This window comes from Penicillium paradoxum, assembly GCF_028828445.1.
Source record: "Penicillium paradoxum strain IBT 22861 chromosome Unknown utg000006l_segment0_segment0, whole genome shotgun sequence".
Taxonomy (NCBI): Eukaryota; Fungi; Ascomycota; class Eurotiomycetes; order Eurotiales; family Aspergillaceae; genus Penicillium; species Penicillium paradoxum.
This window is the reverse complement of record NW_026643184.1, coordinates 1,489,678-1,515,183: the sequence shown is the minus strand read 5'-3', so window position 1 is coordinate 1,515,183 and position 25,506 is coordinate 1,489,678. Positions and strand designations below refer to the sequence as shown.

The window sequence follows — 25,506 nt, the reverse complement described above, 5'->3', positions numbered from 1 at the left end:
TGATCACATCCCACGGAATCACTGTTCGTGCCTAAGGCGGCCACTGGCCAAGTTACGTAAATCACCCATGGTCCGTGCTCCACCTACCTTGTATAGCTTCACGTGACGGAGACTCTTTCTACTTTGGGAGCTTTTGCGCTTTTGCCCCATCGCCTTGGTCATTTCGCCACTATGCCTTGGAAGAGGGGCATCCTTATACATTCCTTTTCTTAGCTCTAGGCCATTACTCATTCACAGCTTATCGACCTTCATCCAGAACAATGGTAGATACGCAACGTCATTCCTTTGAGGAAGCCTCTCCAACAGGCAATCGCAGATATCCATTGATTTCACATTCTCGATCCGAGTCTTCCAGGGACAGTGGCTCTGTCCAAATTACTGAATTTGCAACAATCAATTTGCCATTCTTTGAAACCACCCCGGCTTCTCAATCATCATTGTCCAGGAAACCCAGAGCCCAACCGGTTTTTACGCCCACACTTCGTTACAAAGAGAATCGAGTCTCATCTCCACAACGAGGTCGTAGCAGAGTGAGGAGTACTCTAGGTCTGGCAGTACCAAGAAGCTCATTCCGAAGCCCAATCTCGCCCGACAGATTCATCCCAAGGCGAGACTTTGTGGAACCCACATCGACAACCTTTCGTGTGACCAAACATCCACAACGTCTTTTGCCTCATGAAAAACTGCTTCGACGACTTCCCCCTGGTGATGATCCATTTCTGCCCCCAACTCCACGTAGGATCCCTGCCACTGGCGGACCCCATCAGCCCACTCAACTCCAACGAATTCCGCATCATCGGCCTCGTCTGGTCACTGAGCTCACTGTCACAAGCAACAATATTTCACACGGCTCTCTGAGACAGGTCAGTTCGGGTGCAGTCTGGAATGTGGGCGGAGTATCTGCAGTCCTCGGCGGTTCCCTTATCACAACGTCTAATGATCCATCGGTCGCCTCGAGCAATAGCAGTAGATCAACTGCTCCAATTTTTGTTGCTCGCTTCTTACCCAAGAAACCCAAATTCAGTGAAGATGAGATACATGAGGCGAGACTTGCACTTGCTTTGGGAATTGATCCGACGATTAGGCAATTAGCTACTTGTCTGCCGTGCTTGCACGCTCCCATCAATCCAACATCTCCTGACTATGAAAGATTCTCTCCATTTGTCTGGAAGGAAAGTGACTGGAAGAAAGGCAAAAAGGAGCATTGTAAGTGCGAAAGCCACTACCTGGCCTCTGACTTTTGGGACAAATTTACGAAATACAGATAAAATATCTATCATATTTAAACAATACTTTTGGAAATTGTGAGACGGATGATATCCGCAGCCTTCTCCAGGGCATCAACTGACTCGGATTGCTTCCTAGTGCCCACATCTCTAGCCAGAAAGGAGATTGTTCCAGCAAAGCCTTTTCGAATTCTTGATGCTCCCTTTCTTCGTGACGACTTCTACTGCAGTACGCTTGCATATTCAACAACTTCTGGAATTCTGGCAGTAGGTTTGGGTCACCAAGTTTATCTTTGGTCGGAAGGCCGCGGAGTGGATTATCCCCCATTTGCAGACTTACACCACTCTAACTATGTGACCTCCCTCTCGTTTTCATCTGAGGACGGCGCAAAAAGTATCCTTGCAGTAGCCCGTCGGTCTGGTCAACTCTCTCTATGGAGTACTTTCGAGAAGCATGTCCGCTTTGAAATCAGTCATCCGAGCACCCTCACATGTGTGGCATTCAAACCGAGAACATCACGAAGAGCTTCAGAACGGTTCATGCATATGGAAGTAGATGCTGAGGAAATTGTGGCAGGTGATGAATTTGGAAACGTCTGGTACTATTCAGTCGAGTGGTCTAGCAAAGATGACCAAGCCAGGTGGAAATGGAACGGGTCCATGACACTGCTTGCCAAAATCTGTGCACACACTCAACAAATCTGTGGACTGGCCTGGTCACCCGATGAACGGTATCTCGCCACGGGCGGGAATGATAACGCCTGTCTCCTCTTTGACCTTGCTGAGATTGTTCCACTACAGCCGTTAAATTACACGGTCTCACCTGTTACACCCCCCGATTCTCCAAGCAGCTTCAGCCTCGGTGCATTTCCATATATTGCTATAGGCACTACAACAAGACGAATGTTTAGTCGACGAGCTGCTGTTGGTCAACTTCTTCCATCATGGGTTACTCCTCCGATCAAACCTCCGTCCGCAACCACACTTTTAAACCATACAGGGACTCTGATCTCCGGTGGTGGACGAACGATTCTAGTTCCATTCGGCCGTCAGAAACACCGTCTTATGCACTCCGCCGCAGTTAAAGCAATCGCATTCGCACCATGGCAGTCATCTTTGCTCGCGACTGGAGGTGGCACCAATGACAGAGCTATACACTTCTATCACACCCACAGCGGAGCCTGTCTGGCGACGATCAATGTTTTTGCACAAGTGACCAGTCTCATATGGAGTCAAACTCGACGCGAGATTGCCGCTACTTTCGGTTATTCACAGCCAGAACACCCATTCCGAATCGCCGTGTTTGCCTGGCCCAGCTGCGCACAGGTAGCTGTCGTTCCCTGGGGGCCCTATGGCGCCAGCTGGGATGGTCCTGATGTTCAACCAAGCTTTGGCTGCGGAAGGGCATTGTGGGCAGTGAGATATCCAGGAAAACTGCCTCATTGCTTGGATATACCCTCTGGTAGATCGGGCAGTCAGTCTTCTTCAAGCTCGCCCTTATCCCCAACTTCATCTCAAGGGCAAGAAGGTCCCAGCCGTAGGCGCAGAACTGGACCCCGGACAGTTACACCCAAAGAGAAAGAAGGTGGAGTATGGTGCACGCGAACCAAGGAGGAGGGATGTATTATTGTGGCATCGAGTGATCAGACTGTCAAGTTCCATGAGGTCTGGACTGGCAGGAAAACAAGTATCAGCTCTGCTAGTGGACTTTTTGGCGGAAGCGACATTCTCGAGGGCCTGGAGGGCATTGAGAAGTCTGGTGGTGAAGTCATTCGTTAGTATTCTTTGTGTTTCCAAGTCGGGATACGACTACTATCGTTAGTGGCCTTTATATTTTTATTATTTCAGTGCTGCAAAAAGACCACTTGGTAGAATTATCATTCGTCCAAGGTCTAGTGAATTGAATGCTCGTGTTTTAGTTTTATCCACCTCGTTTATTCAGGTAGGCCCCCTTTTTATTGGAATTGTCGTTTCCTGCCAAAACAACATGATGATATACCTAGGTACTCTTGGATACAAGTTGTCCTCTATCATTCAGCCTACTACTTACCTATTTATCCGAGTATCATGGTGGGTTGCAACTTACGCGAAAGTCATTCATTCGACTTTATTGGATATCCCAGACATAATATTTTATGCTTCCTGTACCACAAGTTCTATGGTTATTTGAATTATGATGTAAGTGCAGTGATATTACACTATACATTTCTTGTTCGTTAATAAATTGGACAGAGTTCATAGAATCGCAGTTGATATACGATGAGGATCAAGCATATTCATGGAATATCATAGACATAAAGTTGTCAGAGTAGAACATCTATAGCCTTCACCAGCAACCTTGGAAGTATCAGTGTTTTCCATGCATCTTGATATCAGCCTCTTGACACATGTACTGTCTTATATACCCGTTTATAGCAGTATGACAACGGAATGCCATATTCCAATAAATAAAGCCACACCCTGCACCTCAGAGGTCCCAATCTATGACCGCCACATGCATCAGTGCAACCAAGGTTCCTTATATGCTTATAAGAGACCGCCGATCTCTCTCCGCCGATCTTCACGTCTTCGGCTCCGATCTTATATCTCTCCGATCTCCTATTGCCTTCAACTCTTTGCTCCTAATTTCGCTCTCCCCATACGACCCCAACACCGTTAATTCCAAAATGCGCCTCTCAACTCTCATCCAATTCATCCTCCCATCCACCATCTTTGCCAGTCAAACTCCAGATGCCTCTCATAGCTCCACCTTCAACGTGACCGTCATCAGCGCGCGCCACAATCGCTCCACTCTAGAATGCTGGGCTCTTAAGTCGGAATTTGAAACATCCGATCAACCCGGCATAGCCGGGAGCGCCTTGCTCGATATGGGGGTGATTGGTGGGAACGCATCATTCACGGCTCTGCCGGCTGGGTTTGATGGGGGGAGGCATAACGCGCCTGCTTTGCAGTGAGTATTGGATCTGCTTTATGCGTCTGCGATGTTTCAGGTTCATTTCTGTTCTCTGTGGTTTATGTATTCCATCTTTGACATGATGATCTGCTCAAGAGGAGGTATCAAGGATACGCGTTTTGATATAGACGGATCCCATGGTTCTCAACTAATCGATTTCGCGCTAGATGGGTGATCTTCCTCTCCGGCTTGGCGCATATCACGCTCCCCCTTTCCACGACCGAGGCTTGGGTGCAAGGTGGCAAGAATGGAGCCATTCTGGCCCTCGACACTGCTGATGTCAGTGAATTGGGCCACTTCACCACATATCCCTCGCAGGAGCGGACAACAGCGGTGCAGATCCCTCTCGGGAAAGGGGTGCCTGCTCATCGGGTGCTACACGAGGGTCCTTGTTCGGGGGAGGAATTGCTGGTATAAATGGCATTGCGGAGATATAATGCACAGATTGGGATGATAAAAGATACATATGGGCCAAGTGGGAGGTACATTGTTCAAAAAGATATCAAGACGGAATTCAAATGAATTGAGACGCAGAGGCGCTCGGTAGAGGGCACAAGATATCGAAAGCAAATAAAAACAAGAAAAACGAAATGCAGACCGGTCGGATGCATCGAAAAAAAAATAAATAGAATATGTTCTTTTATAGACCGTTACCCTTCTCCCATCTCTAAGTCGTACAACTTCAAAACAAAAAAGAGACTCGCTTATTTCCTGCCGCCCTTGCTCTTCTTGCTGGAAGTCTTCGACTTCTTTGATGGCGGGGGCTGCTGCTGAGCTTCATCGTCAGACTCGTCTTCCGTGTCGGCGATGAAGTCGACCATCGAGCCATCGCTATCAGCCTCGTCGTCATCATCATCCTCGTTCTCCTCCAGTGATTCTTCGGCATCAGAGGAACCGACGGACTCGGCAGCCTCGATATCCAAAAGAGGCTCTTCGTCATCATCCTCGTCATCGCTTTCATCCTCCTCGTCCTCAGACTCATCAATGCCGTTCATCATTGACTCATCCTCGTCATAAGCCTGATCGCGTATTGACTTCCGGGGGTCTTGGTCTCGGTCTCACTGTCCTCAAGATCGTCCTGACCTTCAACATAGATAACATTATCCTCATCCTCGCTGTCCATACCCTCGTCGCCACTGCGGAGAGATTGTCGCAGTCCCAATTGAGCGTCGAGCATATCAAGCTTGCCCTTGAGGAGCAAGAGAGATGGCAGGCTGGAAGAGCGCTGGTCCATGACCTTGTAAAGGGAGGTCATGCGCTTCAGAAGATCGGGGTGGCCAGCCAGGGCACCGCCGTGAGCGACACAGGTCCACTGCACCCAGACGAGAAGGTGGCCGTAGCGACCAGGCCGGGAAGCGAGGCGCTCAGCGAGTTTCTGAAGCAGACTTGCGGCCAGCGAAGAGTCGAGGCGCTGAATGGTAGTGCGGATGATCGAGGTGTCACCGGTGTGGAAACAAGACTCAAGCATACCGTTGTCGTTGGTCTTGAGCGACTGGGTGAGGACAGTCGCAAGCGAGACTCCGGTGGGAATCTGTTGCACTGCGGCCTGGGGCTTGCCGGGGACCAAAGCACCCAGGAGAACATCTTCATCGAGCTCAGCCTCAACATCGACTTCCTGGCCTGCGTTTGCACGCATCAACTCTCCAAATGATGGCTCTGCGCCCTCTTCTTCCTCTTCTTCCTCGTCGGATTCGGATGCGTTCTGCATCTCAACATCCTCGTTCACTGCGACCTGCTTGGTAGGCTTCGTCTTTTTCTCGCTAGTGACCTTGGGCTTCTTGTTGTCCTCGTCATCAGAGTCCTCCTCACTGCCGGAGTCGGAAGCAGCGTCTGGGCGCGAGTCCTCCATCTCCACGTCGTCATCGACCAGGTTTCCTTGCTCGACATTCATGTGGGCCTCGTTAACACGGGTCTCATTTGAGCTCTTGGCTCCGTTCGTTGTGGCAGAAGAAAGTGCTGAGCCTGACTTGGTCTTCACGACAGTCTTAATTCCAGTGAAGGAGAGCTCATCAGTGTTCTCGTCGAGGAACTTAACGCGCTCAAAAACAGGAATCACACCACCCTCAGTGTATGCAACCACGAGGTTGGGTCCTTGGAAGGAAATAGCTGCGACGGGAACACAGGCATTTGAGGAGTCGGTGTTCGTGACTCTGAGGGTTGCGTTTGCCTTCTGGGTCATTTGTTTGCGGCTGGCCTTGGCGCTGGCGGAGGGCGCACTCTGGGGCTGAACAAATGGCTTTGTGAAGAGTTCGATGCTACCATCTGCGGTGATTGCAGCAAGCACTTGCTTCTCCGGGGTAGTGTTTCCATCGGTCTGCAGTGAGATGGCTGAAACTTCTTGATCGGCGACAAGGTTGCGAACAAGCTTTTGGGTGACGGCATCGAATACGTTGACGAAGCGGTCACCATCAGATGCAAGGAATGCACCAACACCAGCAGACTCGGAAGAGGACGAAATGACGGTGTGGATGGGGTTGCGCATGGCAGGGAACTGAACCGGCTCGTCGGCCTTCTCGGTATCTATTAAGTACGGGGTCTGGGATGCGCAGATAAGAGGAGGGTTCGAGGGAACGGGGCGAGAAAGAGTAGTGAAGACCGAAGATGCGGGGAGGTGGATTGTCCTTGAGAAAAAAACATTAGTTCGAGATCGCCATATATTCCAGTAATGACCCAGACATACTTGATGCTCTGTCCGGTGCGCAGGTCCCATTGGACGAGCTTGTTGTCACCACCGATACTCCAAGCCTCCTGGGCGGGCCGATCGGCCGTGAACTTGAAGTCCTTGATACCCTTGTCATGTGCGCCGGTCAAAGTACCGACCACCTTATCTTCGGATGGTGAGTACATGCGGATATCCGATGTGTTTGTGCCGAATGCAACCACAATATCCCCCTGGTCCAGCCCATTGACATCGGAGCCGCGCTTGCGCTTCTTTTTCGACTGATCACGACCCTTGCCGGAGCCATCATAGTATCCCCAGTCCAGAGAAGTCACTGTTTCCTTCGGCCCCAGAATATGCTCACATTGTAGGCGTCCTGTCTGTGTATCGTAAATGCGAATGTGCTGGCCGTCTAGACCTTGGATGACGGACGCAAACAGGGCTAATTGGTACTCCGATGGGGAGAATGCAGAGCGCAGGATGGAGGACTTGCTGCCGGCATATGTCATGCCCGACGCCGGCGATGCGGCAGCCGAAGCGACCTTGGTGGATGGGCGAGTCGACTTCTTTCCCATCTTGGCTATAACTTTTTTTCTGATCCTCGTTTTTTTCTCGCTGTCGAGGGTTGCAGTGGTGTAGGATCAATTATCAAGGTAGCAAGCCCAAATAAAGACAGTAAAGAATATGATATGGCTCTCTTTATCTCCAACCCCTAAGGAAACAAATGGGAGTTTAGGCTGGTGGCTTCGCAGTTGATCCGGACAGGAAAAAAAATGTTCTGTAGAGCCTTGACGGGCTAGTCCTAAAGGGGTTTAGGTTGTCAAGTGTCCTTATCTAATCATATCACCCCGACTAACTGAGGTCTCAATGTTGGCCTATAGAGTAACTCTGCCCACGCTTTGCTTCGTGTGTGCGAGTTTTCGGGCTCATTGGGGTGAAAGTGGTATTTCCTTTTTCTTTATTTTCTGTCCATGGTATAATAACCCCTCATCTTTCTACTTCAAGAGCTTTTTGACGTCACCATCCCGATACTGAGCCAAAATATATATCCTGGCGATTTTAGTACCATATCCTATGAAATTCATATTCTGTTGTTCATCAAATTAAGAACTATGGCAATTTAAATCGGTTCCATCTCAATGTTTTAGTCCCAATAAGTTATATTTTTATACTTTAGTTGCAATCACTCCCAGTTTCACATTGTACCACAAGAAGATATCGATGTAGAGCCATCTAAAGTGTCCAGACGCTAAAAGCTATGCCTCAAAGCATATGGAGTACAAAACTATCATTGGCCGGAGCGTCGAAGGCCCAAGGACTCCGTACTCCGTACCTCCCATGATCCAGTCATGTGATGACAACACTATATGTACATGGATGCTTTGGCCTAATCTGTAAGGATCCAGGCACAGTGATCCATATTGGTCCGTACAAACGCAATGCGCCGATTGGAAATTGCCAGGATGCTTGGCGGGAACCAAATGCTGACTAGTCTCAATATGTATCCTATCATCTTTGAGAGCTCTATGCCATCTTGTTCCTTGCGCTGGATGAAGGAGAGTGCTACATGAAGATATGTACATTGCTTTGTAGTACAATAATGAAATCTACGTGTACTCATCAGAACGGTCACGTGAAAGCTCGAGTGGTGACGTGACTCGACCCATTACGATCTAACCCGGATTCGGCCAGAACCCTAGGGCTCTGAGTCATCAGAGATAACCGCGGACTTCCAGGGCTGGACAACCCTGTTATGGAACACTATGGGAGAGAATGGAAAGCAACGGCTTGGGAACAAAGGATTCGGAAGACTCATCGGCCCTTCGGAAAGCAAAGGGTAGATTTGACAGAAAGGTATGGAGAATCTGAAGCTGACAAGAGAGAACAGGAAAGAAAGCCTCCCAGAAAAAGAAGAAAAATTCGATCAGGGGTATAGAACCAATCAACAAGGGGTAGAGGTCGAAGAATCGGGACTAGTGTGGCTGGTGGAACTGGCAACAGGAGAGTGCAAGGCGGCCGTTTGTACTTAAGGATTCTGGCATCCCCTCCGAGCATTTTTCTGCTTCCGTCCTGGTTTCTCCTATTTTTATTCTTCTGACCGCCCTCCCCTCCCCTAGCACCTGCCTACCTCATAACAAACGCGTGTCGCGTCGCGGTTTCCCCTTTTAACCGTCTTCCCCCCCCCGGACACCCTTTTTTTATTTTTTATTTTTTATTTTATTGTTTGCATAATTCTTTTTTTATCCAATCTGGCCTCAGGCACTCTCGGGAAACAAACTAGCTATCTTTCCCAAGTCATCTAGACCGGCTTCAATTTACTTCACAAGCACGTGACCACGTTTATACCGCCTTCTTGGCAGTATAAATACAATCGTCTCCGATCGCATTCTCCACTCTTCCTATCTCCCGATCATCTCTGACCTCACTCCCCGCCAACGGTCGCGTTTCTCTTCGCGGCACCTCTCACTTCAAACTCCATCAAGTGTCAAGTCGACATCGACGCGCTCTCCGTCGCCGATAGTGCTTGTTTACGAAGCGAGTGTGTTGTCAGTTGGTCACTAGCTCTCCAACCTTCCATAACTTTTACTCCATCAATACTCGCCTTCTTCAATACAATCTGTCTTCCTGTTTTTCCAACGCGATCCCAATGGCGACTCCGCCTCCCGAGGTTCCTCCTGCCATGAAGGAGGACAAGCCTCAGTTGCCTCTGTCGCCCACCGGTGCTTCTGCGCCTGATCTTGCACCTTCCAGGTAAGCACATCAGCTCTAATCTCTGCTCTGTTCTTCTTGATCTGACTGGTGCGCAGTGTGCAAATTGCTGCGGTCAAAGGCGATAGCTCTGCAGAGAGCGAGGCTAAATCCCCAGCGCTGAATGGCCACACTTCTCCGATCGCGCCCTCAATCACCAATGGCACAAACACTGCTACCTCACCACCCAAGTCTCCCGTCCCTGCATCTACAGACCACCGGGTTCCGTCAGAAATGACTCAAAATAATACATCTTCTGTTGCGGAAACCGCTGCACCCGCCAAGACACAGCCGACCGAGGAAAAGGTCAGCTCTCTGCAGGGCCAAGAGTCCGCTGGTTCCGCTGCACCCTCTGCTGCGACTCAGAGTGTCGCACCATCTGCTCAGACCTCACAACAGGTTTCCGCAGCTCCCGCATCCACCGATGGTCCCATCAATACACCTGAGCCAATGACCATTGATACTCCAGATGCTTCGACTGCTGTGAAAACCGAATTGCCCCACCATCCTACCCCAGATACTGCTCCAATTTCACTTCCTGCGCTGCAATCCGTTGACCAAGAGATGAAGGATGCGCCGCAAGCTCCGTTGTCTCCATCTAAGATCCCCCGACAACGCGATGCTGATCTCAGCGAAGAACCAGCCCCCAAGCGGACCAAGGTTGAAGGCGAGGATTCTGCTGTGGACTTCAAGTCTTTGGCATTCTCTACTCCGGCCATTGCAACACCTGCCCCCACCCGCACAAGTGGAGGTCCCGGGCTCACTAAAATGCAACACAAGTTCATCATGAAAAGTCTTGCAAGCCTCAAACGCATGCATGATGCGCGTTTCTACAAGGAACCTGTTGATCCGATCAAATTGAATATTCCGCAGTACCACACTATTATCACTCAACCTATGGACTTGGGCACCATGGAAAAGAAGCTCAAGAACAACCAATATTCTTCTCCCCAGGCAGTTGCAGATGACTTTGCGCTGATGGTCAACAACACAACCGTCTTCAACGGCGTAGATCACATTGTTACCCAAGAAGGAATCAAGCTGAAAGCCACATTCGAGAAGCAGATGTTCAACCTTCCTAAACCCGACGAAGTGGAGGAGAAAAAGTCATCAAAGAAGTCGGGTGAGAAGACGTCCACTGTCCGTCGGGAGCCTCGGACCTCTCTCCCTAGCCAGCCCAAGGCCTCTTCTCCTCAGTCCCAGACCTTCGCGCTCGGACCGGAAGGCTTGCCTGTCATCCGTCGCGACTCGTCTAACCCTGATGGTCGCCCCAAACGGTCCATTCACCCCCCAAAACGTGATCTCCCATATTCGACCAAGCCCAAGAAGAAGAAGTTCCAATGGGAGTTGCGCTTCTGCCAGGAAGTCTTGGATGAGTTGCACAAGCAGAAGCACTACAGCTGGGTCATGCCTTTCTATTATCCCGTCGATCCAGTTGCCTTAAATATTCCTACCTATCACAGCGTCATCAAAAAGCCAATGGATCTGTCGACTGCTCAGTCTAAACTCAAGACTGGCCAGTACGAGAATGCCAAGGAGTTCGAGACAGATGTTCGCCTCATCTTCAAGAACTGCTTCCGATTTAATATTCCTGGCGACCCTACCTACGTATGTGGCCAGCGGGCTGAAGAAATCTTCAGCGCCAAGTGGGCACAGAAGTCGGAATATCTTGAAGCGCATGAACCACATCCCGAGCAGAATTCCGACTCTTCCGATGACGATAGTGATGAGGATGCAGAAGAAAGCGAAGAAGATGATGAGAAACTCACTCTGCTTCAGAAACAGATTGCTGAGATGTCTCGTCAGGTTGAGGCCATCACAAATAAGAAAAAGAAGACACCACCTTCCTCCAAGAAGATTGGCAAGGCGAAGATTCCCAAGAAGGATTCCAAGAAACTCAGCTCTGGCAAGAGAGATAAGAAGAGCAAGCTCTCCCAGCCTGGTAAGGCTCGTGCCATCACCTACAATGAGAAGCAGATTATCTCGAACGGCATCAGCAGTCTTCCTGATAAAAGGATGCAACAAGCCCTTCAGATCATCCAGAACACTGTCCCTCAGCTGAAGGTTAGTTTTTCTTCCTTAACCTCTCCTTTCCTGACCAAAACACATTCTAACTGACAATTGAATAGGGTGTTGATGAAGCTGAAATCGAATTGGACATTGACGAACTTCCCAATGAAGTCTTGCTGAAGCTCCTGAACTTCGTGAAGAAGCACGCACCTAACTACATGGAGGATGACGACGACGATGACATTCCCACCAGCAGTGTCGCACCTCCAAAACCTAAGAAGAACAAGCCTATGAGCAAGTTCGAGCAGGAAGCTCAGATCAACATGCTTCAGAGCAACCTTTCTCGTTTCCAAGGTGGCGCTCACTCTCCCGACCCAGTGGCCTCGGTGGAACACAACGAAAGCAGCGATGATGAGTCTGATTCGTCCGAGGAAGAGAGCGAGGAAGAGTAGATACTCTTCCCAATCTATTTCGCCATTTTCCCCTACGAAATGGTCCTTCACCCTGACTTGCGTTCTAAGCGTCGATTTCCCCAGTGCCTTTCTGAACAATTTCTCGCCAAAACTTTCTTTATCAGTCACACCACCGAATTTGGGTTGGTAGCTTGCCACGCAATCGCTGCTGGGCAACGTCTGTACATACTTTGCTTTCGAATAAACCCCCATTCGCCAAGGTTCTTACTGCCACCCATGAACCTCATGCTCAACATTGGCTGAACAGGGGTTCGGTTTTACTTGCCCTCTTGAATCTCCCTTTTACTATCTATGCCTGAGTGTGTACTCCTTTCCCGTTGTCTTTCCCAGGCTAGGTGGATGAGGTTGCTCTAGTTTCTATGATGACGTTGCAGGTGGAAGGAGAGGTGAATCGAAGCTGGATCTTCAGCTTCCATTTGTATGATTACGAAAGAAATGCGGAAATGCAAAATGAAAGTGTACTTGTAATAGTAAAATAATGTACGTTGATCAGTTGTGCTGTTGAATGCGCACCTCTCCTGTCTATCAGTAGCCCTGTATCCTTCCGGGTTGTAATTGGCCGTTGCGCGAGTGTTCTTCGGCGGTGAACTTCCCCAGCTTCTCAGTAACATCAACATGATTCCTCCCTGTGACCCCTCTATTCTTGAGCATAATCCTCAATTCAAGCGACTATATGAGAATTTAACAACATCGCTCCTCCACCCCGATGCCTCAACGCGTGCTCCAAGCGCAAGTCCAAACCGCACAGCTGTGGTGGAAGTAAGTCGACACGCACCACGAAGCACCTTGGACCCCGATGCACACCACTTGAACAAAGCATTAACAACATCTCTATCTAGGAACTGAAGCAATGTCAGACTCAAAGCTCCAAGAAGCGAATCAAGGAGCAGACGCTTCGGCAGTTAGCCTTTGCCCCAAATAGCAACCTACCCGCGGAGGTCAGTCCAAGTTCCGCCAAAGAGAACCTTGTCAAGGAGAGACCACATACTGAACCAACCTCCAATATATAGTGCCACGATAACCTCGCCATAATAACCCTTTACTTGGAGACTCCGACCAATGCAATCGAACTCGACACTCCGAGCCCAGATGCTGAAGCCAAGAAACCAGACGATGCGCTCTCCTTTCTCGCACCGGATATCGAGGCGTTCTACTCCAATATCCCAGCCTTCATCTTACCCTTCTCCAATAAACTCTCATCCGCCATCCAAGTCTTGCGCTCTCTCACGTCCACGAACGTAGACAGAGCCATAGCCCCCGAAGACGCACCCGCTCCACGCTCGAACCACAATGCGCGCGCCCGAGCCCGCGACCGTCGAGTTCGGACTTCAATGGCACCCGTCCCACTGCTCTCATCACAGCTGCAAGCCCGCATTCGCGCGCTGCGCCATACCCAGCTGTCTGAATTGCCGGTCGCGAGGCGGAAGATGGCTGCCACCGCGGCGGAGGTAGTTGCTCTGCGGGCGCGAGTTCTCGAGCGCACAGTTGTCATCCTGGAGCGGGCGAAGCATGGGGCTCTGGCGCGGGCGACAAAGGCTAAGGCGGAGCATTTGGCATTTGTTGCACAGGATGTGGAGGGGAAATTAGAGTATGTTGTTCTTTTTCCATTTCGAGTTTTGCTATTGTATCCCCTTTGCTGTTGGATATGTGTTCTAACGATTTGCGCTGCAGAGTCATGAAATTGGAGATTGCGGCTACGCTCTATACGCCTGAAACACTTGCTGCTCTCGCTCGATACAGGCAGCACCTTCGACAGACGAAGGAGCGCTTAGAGCATCGGCAGAGGATGGTCATTGGGGAATTGAGAGCTTATGGCGATGCTGAATTCTCAAGACCAGATACAGATCTCGATGCGGATGAAGGGTCATTTGAAGATATTGCTCGTCAATATGGGGTTTTGGCAAGAGAAGTGGAAGCAGTAAAGAGGGAGATTGCACAATTAGAGGAATGATGTACAGCTGCATACCCTAGGTAGCATATAGTATAATCAAGGGATTAATGTGAGTAGTATACATACAGGTTGTATGCAATCTGTTTAGATCTGTATGATGGATCTTCCAGTAGCTCTGGAGATCAGTACCCCCGCTAGCCCTAAGCCCCCAGCCTCCCGCTTGGCTTCTATGCGAGAGCCCCGACGGCCCCAATCTCTCTTCTTCAAGCCCAGTTACACACAGTCTGCTTTCTACAGCCAAATCGCCAACATGGCCGACCTCAACACCCTTGAGGTCCCGATAAATTATCAATCTCTCGCCATCTTGGCTATTTACCTTTCCACCGCAGCAATCCTCGCCCTCACATGCTGCAACATCATCTATTTTCGGTATCAAGCACGCAAGAAAAACAATGACTGGGCCACACCCCAGCGACGCACGCAATTCTTTCTTTTCGCTTTACTGGCGGTTCTGAGCCTGTCTTTCACCTGGTATCACATGTTCATGGTATTCATCCATTCATACACCAACTGGGCAACCAGTCCCGAGGGCATGGCCTACTCAAACGTCGAAATGCCATTCATCGTCCGAATGGGCCTTTGGCTGAAGAACACATACCTATTCCAGGAAGCCTGGGAGACGGTATCAGAGACCTCCATCCGATTCTGGTGGAGTGGCCAAATCTTCGGATGGACGATTGGATGGAGCGTGTTCCTCGGTATCACTGGTCGACGATACCGTATCCCCCATGTTTGGGTATACATGCTTCTGGCCCAATTCGTCGCTGTATCTTTTGCATCGAATCTCTTCTTTGCTACTATCCTCGTCTCCCAACGACCAAACAAGAAGGATGTCACCTTCACTTGGTCACCACCATTGATATTCGAGCTCCTCCCCGTGACATTATCGCTTCTTGATACAGTGGCTGTTCCGATCTTTGCGCATAAGAAGGAGTTTATGCCGCTCCTGCTTGCGCCGCATCTTTTGGTTTTTGTTCCTTGTTTGCTTGGTCCCAGTGTCTCCTCGAAGGCTACCAAGGCGCAGGGAGACCAGACTACTCGTCGATATGTTGTTTTCATTCAGTCGATTGGGGCAGCTTTTGTTGTTCTGCAGGCTTACTTCACTGCGTTGATGTTGCAAGATATTGGGTCAGATGTGTCGTATGTCGAGGTGGCTCGACTACTACTGGATGCGATATATGCCCACCCGGCTTGCAGTAGCGTGAGCTGGGATGTCATCTTTTGTACCTCGAGTGCTAGTATCTGGGCTCTTGTGCATGGATTTGACGCGAGTCAAATGCTTGGTGGACAGTGAAATGGGACAAATTGGATTGTGCAATTAGGTACTCATGAGCGTTGAGGCTTGGGTAGCATACAATGGCTGAAACGGAAAGGAAAAGCAGGAAACAGGATAGAGGGAATAGTGACATAGGCGCTATTGCAGACTAGAACTTCACGTATATGAAAATATCCCTATAAGAGCAAAAATCTCAACGAATAACGTTATTTTAAGCCGTCGCTCTTCGTCCATTCGATAGACTAAAGCGAACAGACTGGGTTTAGCAAGGAGGGCATGGCTGATTTCTAGTGTCAGGCTTTGATGACGGTGCTCTTGAGCAGTTTTTCGAAAAAAAAAAAAAAAAAAAAAAAAAAAAGACCCAACGAAGTCATTCCCAGAGAACGCAAGAAAGCAACGGCATGGATTACGCCAAATTGAAGGCTATAGTTCGAGCCGGAGGCTCTTAAATCCGGGGACGTTCCTGGCTTAACCCCGCGAATCACATGACTGCGCCGAACTTTTTCTAGAGTCAACGCTCAACTAGTTTGCCACATCTCTCTCATTGAACATAACTATTCAAAATGGCCGACGAAGGACTTAACATCTATGATGAGATCGAGATCGAGGATATGACCTTCGATCCGAACGTGCAGATCTACACATATCCCTGCCCATGTGGCGACCGCTTTGAGATCGCAATCGACGATTTGCGCGACGGCGAGGAGATCGCCGTATGCCCAAGTTGCAGTCTGATGATCCGAGTCATCTTCGATGTGGTATGTCCCTTCTAATCGTATAACCGAAAACAGTCGCTTCAGGTGGTCAGTTTCTAATCGTACGCCCTGCGGGGTATTCCCAGGCCGATCTTCCCAAAGCCGATACACAGAGCACGAGCGGGGTGGCCGTTCAGGCTTGAGTGTGCGATAAATGAGATTATGCAAAACACCCTTGACAGGCTGGGATCTGTCTCGGGCTGAAATATTTGGACCATGCCGTTGGTTTTGGAAGTCGACTTGCAGCTATTCCCATGACGGAAATAACTCGATGGACTGTTGGGTTATTTGCCATACCGCCGCTATGGATCTACATCATGGATATCATCGTCTCGCTCTTGCTGAGTCTGACATCCTTGATCCAACTCACCTCGCTTCGAACACCACCCCGCGCGAGCATGTACCATGTTTTGCTGCGACTGTTGTCTATATGCATCTTTCCGAGCATCTTGGTGTCTCTGGGAATGACTTGCTTGGTCTATCTGGAGTTCCCTCTTGCATTCGTGTTGAGATCCATGTGTGTGTCACTCGACATATTCAATCTTGCCTCGGTCCCGCCGCTTTTATCTTGAGTGGGATATTGCCTTGGAGAACACCATCTGGCCTGGCAAGACATCGTTTCAGCTCACCTGAAACCTTCTTTTGGTCATATAAATTCCATTCTTGGGTTGTAAAAAGAAGATGACTGTGATATCATCGTTCAATTTGCGATGGAATGAGTTCTTCCCATCATCTAAGCACTTCTCAAAGCGATTTCTCCAAACACTCGTACAAAATAGCGCATTCACCACAAATGATACCCACAACTATGTTTCTCAAACTACGCATCCGCCTCCTTCCACCCAATAAGCCCTGTAAAAGAAGGGGCAAGCGAAAGCTCTCAATGCAACGGCATTATCATAACTAGACAGTAGACTACAGTATGCAACATCACAAATTAGAAACACAAGAATGGCCTTCTTTCTAAGGGTAATCGATAGCCCTGCAAGACAATTCAATCACTCAATGATTTCGCTGTAGATATCCTTGGGCAGACTCAAGGTCAACTCAGAGTTCAACAGATCAGTCAAATTAGAGCCATCGCGCAGGTAGATCCACTGCCCGTTGGCAAAAGGCCGGGAATCCTGCTTCTCGTGCATAGAATCGCCCTCAATGATCCAGTCGTAGCGCTTCGGGCCAGAGATAGGCGAACTGAGCCAGATCTGCTTATTGGGGGGTTGCTTGTTGAGCACGTATGTGCCCAGAGCAGGGACGGAAATGTTTAGGACACCAGCCTGGGAAACAGAAATGTTATGTCAGCTTCATACGGCGTAGAAAAAAAGGAACTTTGTTTGCAATTGGGGAGGAAAAGAGGGGGAAAAAGAAAGAAAAAAAGAAAACGGAATAAATCGGGCGGGGGATATTGTATGGAGACCGCAGAATGGGAGGGACATACGCTGTACTCAGCCTCAACATCGGAACCCTCTTCCTGCGCCTTCTCGAGCTCGCTCTGCAGCACGTTGAAATAATGTTCCGAGTACTCGTAGTACTGCTCCGGCGTCAATGGCGAGGGCTCAGTGACATGGGCGGCAGCGCCGGCGATAGGAGTCGGCTGAGGGTTAGGAGCTGGGGGGTCTGCTGACTCGGGGTGAATACCCTTGCGAGTTGCCGGGGAGGACTGGAAGGACCGAGTAATCTGTGATGCGGAGCTGGGGCGGATGGCGCGGGCTCGGGGGAGGAGGGTCGAAGCGGTGGGTGTTGTTGTGCGCATAGATGGGCGCACGGAGGCGAGGAGAGCCCGGGGAGCTGTACGTGAAAGCATTGTTGTATGGGGGTTTTTGGATTGGAGGTGGGAAAAGCAATAGTATTTAAAAGTTAAGTTATCTAGAGCTATCCGGTTGATGATGCGGAGAGACGGGACAATTTACATCATCGATGCTCACCGCCTGCTACTTTGGGTGTTGATTATGAGCTGTAGCTGTGATTGGATGGGCGTATAGATGGAGTCTGACATGGCGTTTTGGTAGAGACTTGAAACACTATGCAGGAAAATATATTAGGTCATATTCTTAATTTCTTAAATTGATATATATGTGTTCTCATTGATCTAGATGTATTATATGGCTGGTCTGGGTTGGGTATAGATAGGTTTTAGGTATAATGGCCGTATAATAGCACATGTGCATCATGCTAACAGCCACCAAAACTGCATCATTTAGAATTACAAAAATCCGAAAGATGAAGTTTCTTTAAATGTGTATCTAGGGTTTTTTTGGGTGTTGAGGTCTTCTCAATTGCTGTTAGCAAATGCATGCGTATTGTTAACTTCGCTATACGCGCGTGGAACGCTTTCTGGGAAGAGGAAAATCATCTAAATGGCCTTGGGTCGAGATCGTGTGAATATTGCACTTAGCCCTTTAGGGATCTTCCATATTCTATCCGGGATCTTCGAGTGAGCCCGGCGCTCTTCCCTTGACAAGATACCTAAATGCAAGACTCGGTGCCTTATTAGGCCTTGTGCCTAGAAGCTCTTGGATCCTTGTACTGACCAGCTAATGTGCTGACGTGGATGATGGTACTGAGAAACTTGACACACATCTCACCAGCCTCGGCACTTTCATCTCAAATAATATTAGATGAATACAGTTCGACTTATAGTCTAGAGTGGACAGCTTGGAATAATCACCACTATTCTTATAGCCCTGGAGTTTTACTATTGACACGAGGGGCAGTCGTTAAAATTCTTCTCTATATCTGATACCATCGATAAGAGGAAGCCTGCAATTTTAGATAGGCACATAGATGGAGCGAAGATGTCCATTTTGTCCTACAGAGCCTGCGTAACATGCTCGTTGAAGTGATCAAATTCAGCTTCCCAACTAGCTCAAATAGTCCAATCATAGGCCTTTTTAGGGAATCTTCATGCTAGCTGCTGCTGAGATATTGGTGGATAGAATTAGCCTGTTAACCAGGTATAGTGGCAGGGTAGTGTGCAAGATAGTAAGCCTACCTAGTTGGTGATTTGACTAGTAGCGTAGACGGGAATGGCGGTTGTGTTTGAAGTTTGGACAGCGTGCAGGTGGAATTGTCTTGAGTACCTAGGTATTGTGGAAAGTAAAGATTGAAGAAATGGATTGGGTAAACAGAAGCTGGTCAGGTAGCGGGAACACTTGGTACATGAAAGAGTCTCACTCTCCACTCGATGAGAATCTAGGTGACTGTTATGATGGTGTTCGACTCTGACGTCTCCTATTATTACTTTTTTGCATGCACGGCAATGCCACTCTGTTCCCAATAATATCAATAGTGAAGCGCTGTTGCCAATATTAATAGAACTGTCTACGGAGAACTCCGTACAGAGTAATGAGTCAGTTTTGATGTGCTTCGTAAAATTCCAGCAAGCTACCAGAAAGCTGCGCAGGAGAATGACGTGGACAGAACGCTAGCGGGAACCGGGGGGCTAGACGGCGAGTCTATTATTGCGACAAGCCACGTTGACAACGGGGCTAGAACAACCTGTACTGATCGTATTTTCTTTTCTTTCAGTTCTCGGATAAATTATCTTAATATTGGCTGATGACAATAATAGTCCGAGAAAGTATAATATTGAACAATGTCCGGAGTAGTAAATTGACCGATATGGACTTGGTCTTTGTCCACATTGAGGTAGGGTTACAAAGAGATCGGTTAATTATAGCGTGTTTCAGATGATCAAACCCCGTCTTGGTTCTTCGAATAAAGATACAGACATGCATATGCCTCGGAACTCTTCCCGGGCTTTTAGTTTCAGAGGCGGGGTTGATCAAAGTCTGATCTCATTGGGACATTGCAATTCTCGCAAGTGGCAACTGTAAGTCCGTGGAAGTGTGAAGTAAACGCTGGATTGAACATCAATGCAACCGTAGAGAGAGTACTACAGAGCACCAGGACCAGTATCGGTGAAGTTTGGAATCTGCTTGGCGCGCAAACCTTGTGTCATTCATATCCTGCAGGGTATCGTTGTCCTTGGGTGCTGACTTTGGCCCGATAGCCTATAGGAGGACTGGGAATGGAGACTTCTACTTCCAGTCATCATCCAAAGGAATACAAGCTGCAAATCAGCAAGAGGTGACACAATGTCCCCAAGTAAGCAGAGTCGATACCCAGAAAAACAGAAAATCGGGATGATACGCCTCCTTGCCAGGGAACAACGGGGAAGAACAGCGAAGAACATCGAAAATGAGGGGTTAAGCGAGTTACCGATCTAAACAATTACTCCGCGCCGGGAGAAAACACCGGCGTGTGGTCCGGCAAGGCTTGTCCTGGCCGTTGCTCGGCTATCGATCGGCAGGGGTTGAAGAGGGGTTGCTTTCACGCCCCTCTTTCTTCTAGGGCTAGAAGAAAGCGCCCCCCAGTCGATCCAGCGGCAAGGAGACTCACCGGGATAAATCGGTGAAAGGGAGAGACGGTCTGGGTCTTTTGTGAAACATGGCGTCGATCGGGAGTTCGAGTTATGAGTGGCTGATTCGTTCCATACATTCATTATTGTCGTGGCGGTTTCGTAGTTGGTGTGTCATATTGAAGGCGATTAAGTTCGGATTGATGCCTGGTATTGCTGAATGCAATGAACTGGATCTGAATCCGAATCCGAACAGAGAAGAGTGTCCGAAGCAAGTTTCGATTGATTAAACCCCCTCATTTAAATTGAAAGCAATATAACGTTGGTGTTTTCATTGTGTTCCTAGGGTTATGATCAATGTCACTGTGATGTGATAGGCCGTCCACTGACCCCGATGACGATGTTTCCGGGTTGCACCTATCAGAGTGGCCGCCCTGATCGGGAGCCAGGGAACCGCGCGGCGTGCTGCATAACGGGCCATTGGACAATGGCTTGTCATCCACGGTACGCTGTTGCCCCCACTGCACCTCAATTTATGTCAATTTGTCTCACGGGCTTCTATCATTGTTGCTCATTGCATACCTTCGAGTCCCGTTAGGGGTAAAGCCAATTATTGCTATGTGGCGGATGGCGTTTCGGTCAGGCACCAGGAACAAAAGTGCGGTCTATGGCGAGTATTCCCCCGGAAGTCACTGCGAGACACCTTTCAAAATGCGATGTAACAGACTGTAACAGACCCCATTACGGTCCAGGCTGCTGTGGAGTGGTCTACAGATCTTGGCCGTGGAGTGAAACCAGATGAGAGCCTTTTTGATAGAAGAATCGAAGAAAAACTAGCGACAGTTAGCGTGGGCATGCGTGACTATCATTGGCAATGGAAGAAAAGACGCTCGGTTCAAGCCAATCACCATAGTTCCAGGTCCTGTCAACGGGCCCAAAACTGAAGTCTCTTGAGATCCATCGACTCCCCCTGCTGCACCCCGCCAATTATATCTGGCGTTAAGTATTGCCCTAGTCGAAGACATGGGTTATGATGTAGAACCGCCTCACTCGGCGCCCGAACACCCAATGGCGGTTTTCACCCGCGCTCCACCGAAGCTGAAGAAATCAATTCATTGCCAGCAAGATGGGTTGCCTGGTAGGTTCGACACACAGATGCCCGGGGATTTAAAGGCCCCCCTCCCCCTCCCCCTGCCTGCGTATTGTCTCTATTCCTCCTTTTTCTCTCCATTATCCATCTCTCATTCATTGTTTTCTAGTCTTCTAGTCCTGTGCCGTGCACGGTCTAACCTCACTCTCCTTCAAGCCACGAGATTTCTACGCTCATTCCTTTCTTCTTTACAGGAGGTCGAGAACAGGTTTCTCCTTCCTACATTTTTATACCCCTCAAGTCCGTTGTTTCGTGATTTGTATCAATCCTTTCGACACCCTTCAAAATGGTCTCCTTTACCAAGCTTTTCACCGCTAGCCTGGTCGCCACCTCGGCCATCGCTGCCCCTACGCAGGTGAAGCGATCCTCTTCCAGCAAGCGTGGTGCCGCCTACAACGACATCTCCACTGTGTCTGCCCTCGCCGGCAGCGGTGCTGTCTCATGGGCCTACAACTGGGCTGGCTCTCTCTCCGGTCTACTTCCCTCAAACGTCGAATATGTTCCCATGCTTTGGGGCTCCAAAGACTTCGGCGGTTGGGTGACCACTCTCGAGACCGCACTCTCTAGCGGCAGCAGCTACATCTTAGGATTCAATGAGCCCGACATGCCCTCTCAAGCCAGCATGAGTCCCTCAGATGCTGCCAACTACTACAAAAGATATATTACCCCCTTCTCTGGCAAGGCGAAGCTTATATCGCCCGCCGTGACATCTTCCACCGAAACTGGTCTTGGCCTGAGCTGGTTTGAATCCTTTATCGGAATGTGCAGCAGCTGTGGTATCTCTGGACTGGCTGTTCACTGGTACGGCGAATCTGCCGACCAATTCAAGTCCTTCGTCACCAAGGCCATCGACACTGCTAACAAGCATGGCTTGTCTGAGGTCTGGATCACCGAGTTTGCTCTCAATGCTGATGTCAATGGCTCTTCGAACATGGCTATCACTACCTCTTTCCTCAACGAAGTTATCCCTTGGTTGGATAATCAACCTGGTGTCACCCGCTACTCTTATTTCATGTGTGCTGAGAAGTACTTGCTCAGCGGCAGCACTCTTAATGAGGCCGGCCATGCATACATCTCTACCTCTCACTAAGATGTTCGATCGGAAGTCGAAAGATGAATAGACGGTGTTTCGGGGATCTTCTAATTTTCTGCTTTTTATGGCGACTGGCCAATCGTGAGGGCTCATCACAAATTTCCTGTCCATATCTAGGGATTTCTTTTAAACCGCAAATATCCATGACGCTTTGTAATTTTCTTTTTCAAATACTTTCTCGTTGCTTGTTCTATAGAAATTGCTCGTATTGGTGTCTTCAATAATGATTTCAAGTGCCACGGTTCCAAGTAAACCAGGCCAACCTTGCCATGCTTAATGCCACTAGGGAGAGGTGTCTCTACATTGTTCTTGAGAAACTGACAGTAGATAGCATTATGAAAAAAATACCCATTGTCTTGAACAATGACTTTAAGCATCAAAACATCACCCTCGTACGTGCATTGTTTAACCTTGTTTAACCTTTGTTAATTCATGTGCCTTAGTTGCCTAGATGGTTCCTTGCTCCTTTATATGTCTTTCAGATGCTAACAACATATGTATATTGAAACAAAGCCACAATGTATATTGGCAGATATCCGAGTACAAAGAGTACTCTGAGGTTAAATACGTATGTAGTCGACGGCATCCTCTCTCGCTTCCATAAGTCACAATATCCATCACAACATCTATCACAACATCTATCACAACATCTATCACAACATCTATCACAACATCTATTACAATATCTATCACTATATACCGCAATATCTCAAGGTTACGTTTCGCTAACGCTAAAATGACTCAACTCCCAAACCCAAGACCTCCCAAGATTTGGCCTCATGCCTTCGATGCCGCCTATGTGTACAAGCGTCTCAACGTCCCTCAAGACCCCACTCATCAACAAATCCTTCGCGACCTCGCTCAAGAAGTCTATGACGAGGTCGGAGACCAGGCTGCAGCTATGGGGAGAACAACTGACAACCTTTTCAAATCGAGTAGATCCCGTGACAATATTCACTTAGAGTGGCACAAGCGATTAGATAGAGTGCCAACCGCTGTGACTACTCACATCAGGGACAAAAAGGCTCTCGTTTCTGCACTATATCGACTTACCACAGCTCTTGGAGAAGACCTGGAAGTAGCCTATGAGGCGCGGGGAGATACCAAGCAACCCTCAACTAGAGAGACCCCAACCAGCCAAATAAGACCTTCACCCAGCACGCAAGAACAGGGCAATATACAGGAACAGGGACAACCTAGGGGTCTGGCCCAGAGACTGCAACTGGAACAGGGACTGCGGCAATCTGCATTTGACTATAATCGACCTAATGTGTTGCCCAATGTCGATATTCAGATCATTCGGGCAGAGCGCCCCGATATGCCCATTGCCATTAGGCTGAGCGACCTCCTTAGAGACAAATCTGACCCGCTGAATGTATCTTCTAATGGCGACTGGATCAACATTTCTAATATTGAGTTCGAATTTTTCAAACAGAATCTCGTCGCAGAGGGCTATTTCAACGAAAACGAAACAATCTGGCTGAGCTATCTCTCTCTGGATCAGCTGGATCCACAGTTGCTTCCTCGGCCACATACTGGTGAGTCACGACTGACTGCTTTGAATTTCACGTCGACCATTCTGCGAACCATTCATGGATATTGGGTTAACCTTAAATGCCCATCCCCAGACCCCCTTGGACAAAGATCGGACTCACCTCTAGTCAGACCTAATATGACGATCATTATCCGAAGTTCTAACATGTCAGGTAAGTACTTCCCTCCAATTCCCCCCTGAGTTTATACTAATATTTATTTTATGTAGGTGGAGCGCTCAATTTAATGTCAGCTTTAGCCCGTCCTGAGGTAGCCATGGGGTCTAACGCCTCACTCGGTCGCCCAGTCGATCCTCCAGTCGCTGCCCCAGTCGCTAGCTCAGCCAATCGCACACTCGGTCCCTACGAGCAACGGATGGCTGCATACCAGGCTAAGAGAAGGGAAACTGCGAAGCGTAAGAGAGATGAGGCACGAGCTATGAGAGGAAAAAGTACTGGAGAAGAAAATGAAGAGGAAGAGGAGGAGGAAGAAGAAGAATACGACGACGATGATGGTCCTTCTCCACCCCGACGACGAAAGACACACCACGCCCAAGCTGTAACTGATCCTGCTGCTTCTGATGCTCCTCCAGCCCGACGACGAACGAGACGCCAGACTCAAACTACAGTTAATCCTGCACCTGACCCTGCTGCTAATAGTTCTGATATCTTAGATCCTGGTCTCCTTGATCCTGCTCTCTTTAATCAGGAAGCCTTTGGTCCGCCCATTGGCCAGGGGAACGATGACAATCTAGCTGGACTTCTAGATCCCGACCTATTCAACACAGAAGGCTTGGCCGACAAGGATCTCCAAGCTATGGATGCATTTTTGGCGCAGAATAATACCTTCGGTAGACCTGAAGGAGAAGGTGAGTTTGGTGAGTTTGGAGAGTTTGATGGAGGAGGTGAGTTTGGAGGAGATCAATTTGGTCGGTTTGGTGGATATTAGTGAGAAGATCCGATGGAAGGCGAAGAATGAAAGGAACAACAGGATATAGAGGGTAAGAAAAATAGAGAAATTGACCACCTAGATAGTATTACAGTTTACTAAAATGGATTTATAGGTATCTCATGCTATGCAAATCCTGTGTATGAGTTCTGCCCGCCGCAATTCTTTGATACTGTGCTTCAGTGAGCTTCTTTGGAGGTACAAATAGTCTCCTCTCCTGGTTAATGTGGTTACCCGTGGACCTAGATAAGCTTAATGTAATGACATGTATTTGAAAGACTCGCAATATAATGGATGGCCGCACAGATGAGGCGGAGTAGACTTACCTTCGATCAGTCCCTCGCATGATATTGGGGTTTAGCCTGCAGATTCGT

General features: G+C 48.8%; 10 protein-coding genes across 10 annotated transcripts; 8 read left to right on the top strand and 2 right to left on the bottom strand.

Moving 5' to 3' along the window:
- Positions 1-260: 260 nt before the first annotated feature.
- Positions 261-3,005, top strand: N7457_007017 (WD40 repeat domain-containing protein; the record flags this gene model as incomplete). The annotated part of the gene is made up of 2 exons (XM_057178060.1): positions 261-1,206; positions 1,366-3,005. 2 exons carry the CDS (start codon positions 261-263, stop codon positions 3,003-3,005), a joined length of 2,586 nt encoding a protein of 861 aa, XP_057029804.1.
- An 887-nt stretch (positions 3,006-3,892) lies between these two features.
- N7457_007016 (uncharacterized protein) lies at positions 3,893-4,596 on the top strand (the record flags this gene model as incomplete). The annotated part of the gene is made up of 2 exons (XM_057178059.1): positions 3,893-4,176; positions 4,347-4,596. 2 exons carry the CDS (start codon positions 3,893-3,895, stop codon positions 4,594-4,596), a joined length of 534 nt encoding a protein of 177 aa, XP_057029803.1.
- Positions 4,597-4,883: 287 nt separating this feature from the next.
- On the bottom strand, positions 4,884-7,413 carry N7457_007015 (WD40 repeat domain-containing protein; the record flags this gene model as incomplete). Its single annotated transcript, XM_057178058.1, has 3 exons — positions 4,884-5,224; positions 5,263-6,800; positions 6,860-7,413. 3 exons carry the CDS (start codon positions 7,411-7,413, stop codon positions 4,884-4,886), a joined length of 2,433 nt encoding a protein of 810 aa, XP_057029802.1.
- Positions 7,414-9,485: 2,072 nt separating this feature from the next.
- On the top strand, positions 9,486-12,048 carry N7457_007014 (putative transcription regulator BDF1; the record flags this gene model as incomplete). Its single annotated transcript, XM_057178057.1, has 3 exons — positions 9,486-9,589; positions 9,646-11,650; positions 11,716-12,048. 3 exons carry the CDS (start codon positions 9,486-9,488, stop codon positions 12,046-12,048), a joined length of 2,442 nt encoding a protein of 813 aa, XP_057029801.1.
- Positions 12,049-12,684: 636 nt separating this feature from the next.
- On the top strand, positions 12,685-14,020 carry N7457_007013 (uncharacterized protein; the record flags this gene model as incomplete). The annotated part of the gene is made up of 4 exons (XM_057178056.1): positions 12,685-12,828; positions 12,927-13,007; positions 13,080-13,657; positions 13,810-14,020. The coding sequence occupies 4 exons, from the start codon at positions 12,685-12,687 to the stop codon at positions 14,018-14,020; spliced, it is 1,014 nt and encodes a 337-aa protein (XP_057029800.1).
- Positions 14,021-14,114: 94 nt separating this feature from the next.
- Positions 14,115-15,314, top strand: N7457_007012 (uncharacterized protein; the record flags this gene model as incomplete). The annotated part of the gene is made up of 1 exon (XM_057178055.1): positions 14,115-15,314. One exon carries the CDS (start codon positions 14,115-14,117, stop codon positions 15,312-15,314), a length of 1,200 nt encoding a protein of 399 aa, XP_057029799.1.
- A 545-nt stretch (positions 15,315-15,859) lies between these two features.
- On the top strand, positions 15,860-16,194 carry dph3 (CSL family zinc fnger-containing protein; the record flags this gene model as incomplete). The annotated part of the gene is made up of 2 exons (XM_057178054.1): positions 15,860-16,054; positions 16,105-16,194. The coding sequence occupies 2 exons, from the start codon at positions 15,860-15,862 to the stop codon at positions 16,192-16,194; spliced, it is 285 nt and encodes a 94-aa protein (XP_057029798.1).
- Positions 16,195-17,049: 855 nt separating this feature from the next.
- N7457_007010 (frataxin family protein) lies at positions 17,050-17,852 on the bottom strand (the record flags this gene model as incomplete). The annotated part of the gene is made up of 2 exons (XM_057178053.1): positions 17,050-17,325; positions 17,487-17,852. 2 exons carry the CDS (start codon positions 17,850-17,852, stop codon positions 17,050-17,052), a joined length of 642 nt encoding a protein of 213 aa, XP_057029797.1.
- Positions 17,853-21,844: 3,992 nt separating this feature from the next.
- N7457_007009 (glycoside hydrolase family 128 protein) lies at positions 21,845-22,648 on the top strand (the record flags this gene model as incomplete). The annotated part of the gene is made up of 1 exon (XM_057178052.1): positions 21,845-22,648. The coding sequence occupies one exon, from the start codon at positions 21,845-21,847 to the stop codon at positions 22,646-22,648; it is 804 nt and encodes a 267-aa protein (XP_057029796.1).
- A 739-nt stretch (positions 22,649-23,387) lies between these two features.
- Positions 23,388-25,132, top strand: N7457_007008 (uncharacterized protein; the record flags this gene model as incomplete). Its single annotated transcript, XM_057178051.1, has 3 exons — positions 23,388-24,357; positions 24,414-24,599; positions 24,777-25,132. The coding sequence occupies 3 exons, from the start codon at positions 23,388-23,390 to the stop codon at positions 25,130-25,132; spliced, it is 1,512 nt and encodes a 503-aa protein (XP_057029795.1).
- Between the last annotated feature and the right edge of the window lie 374 nt (positions 25,133-25,506).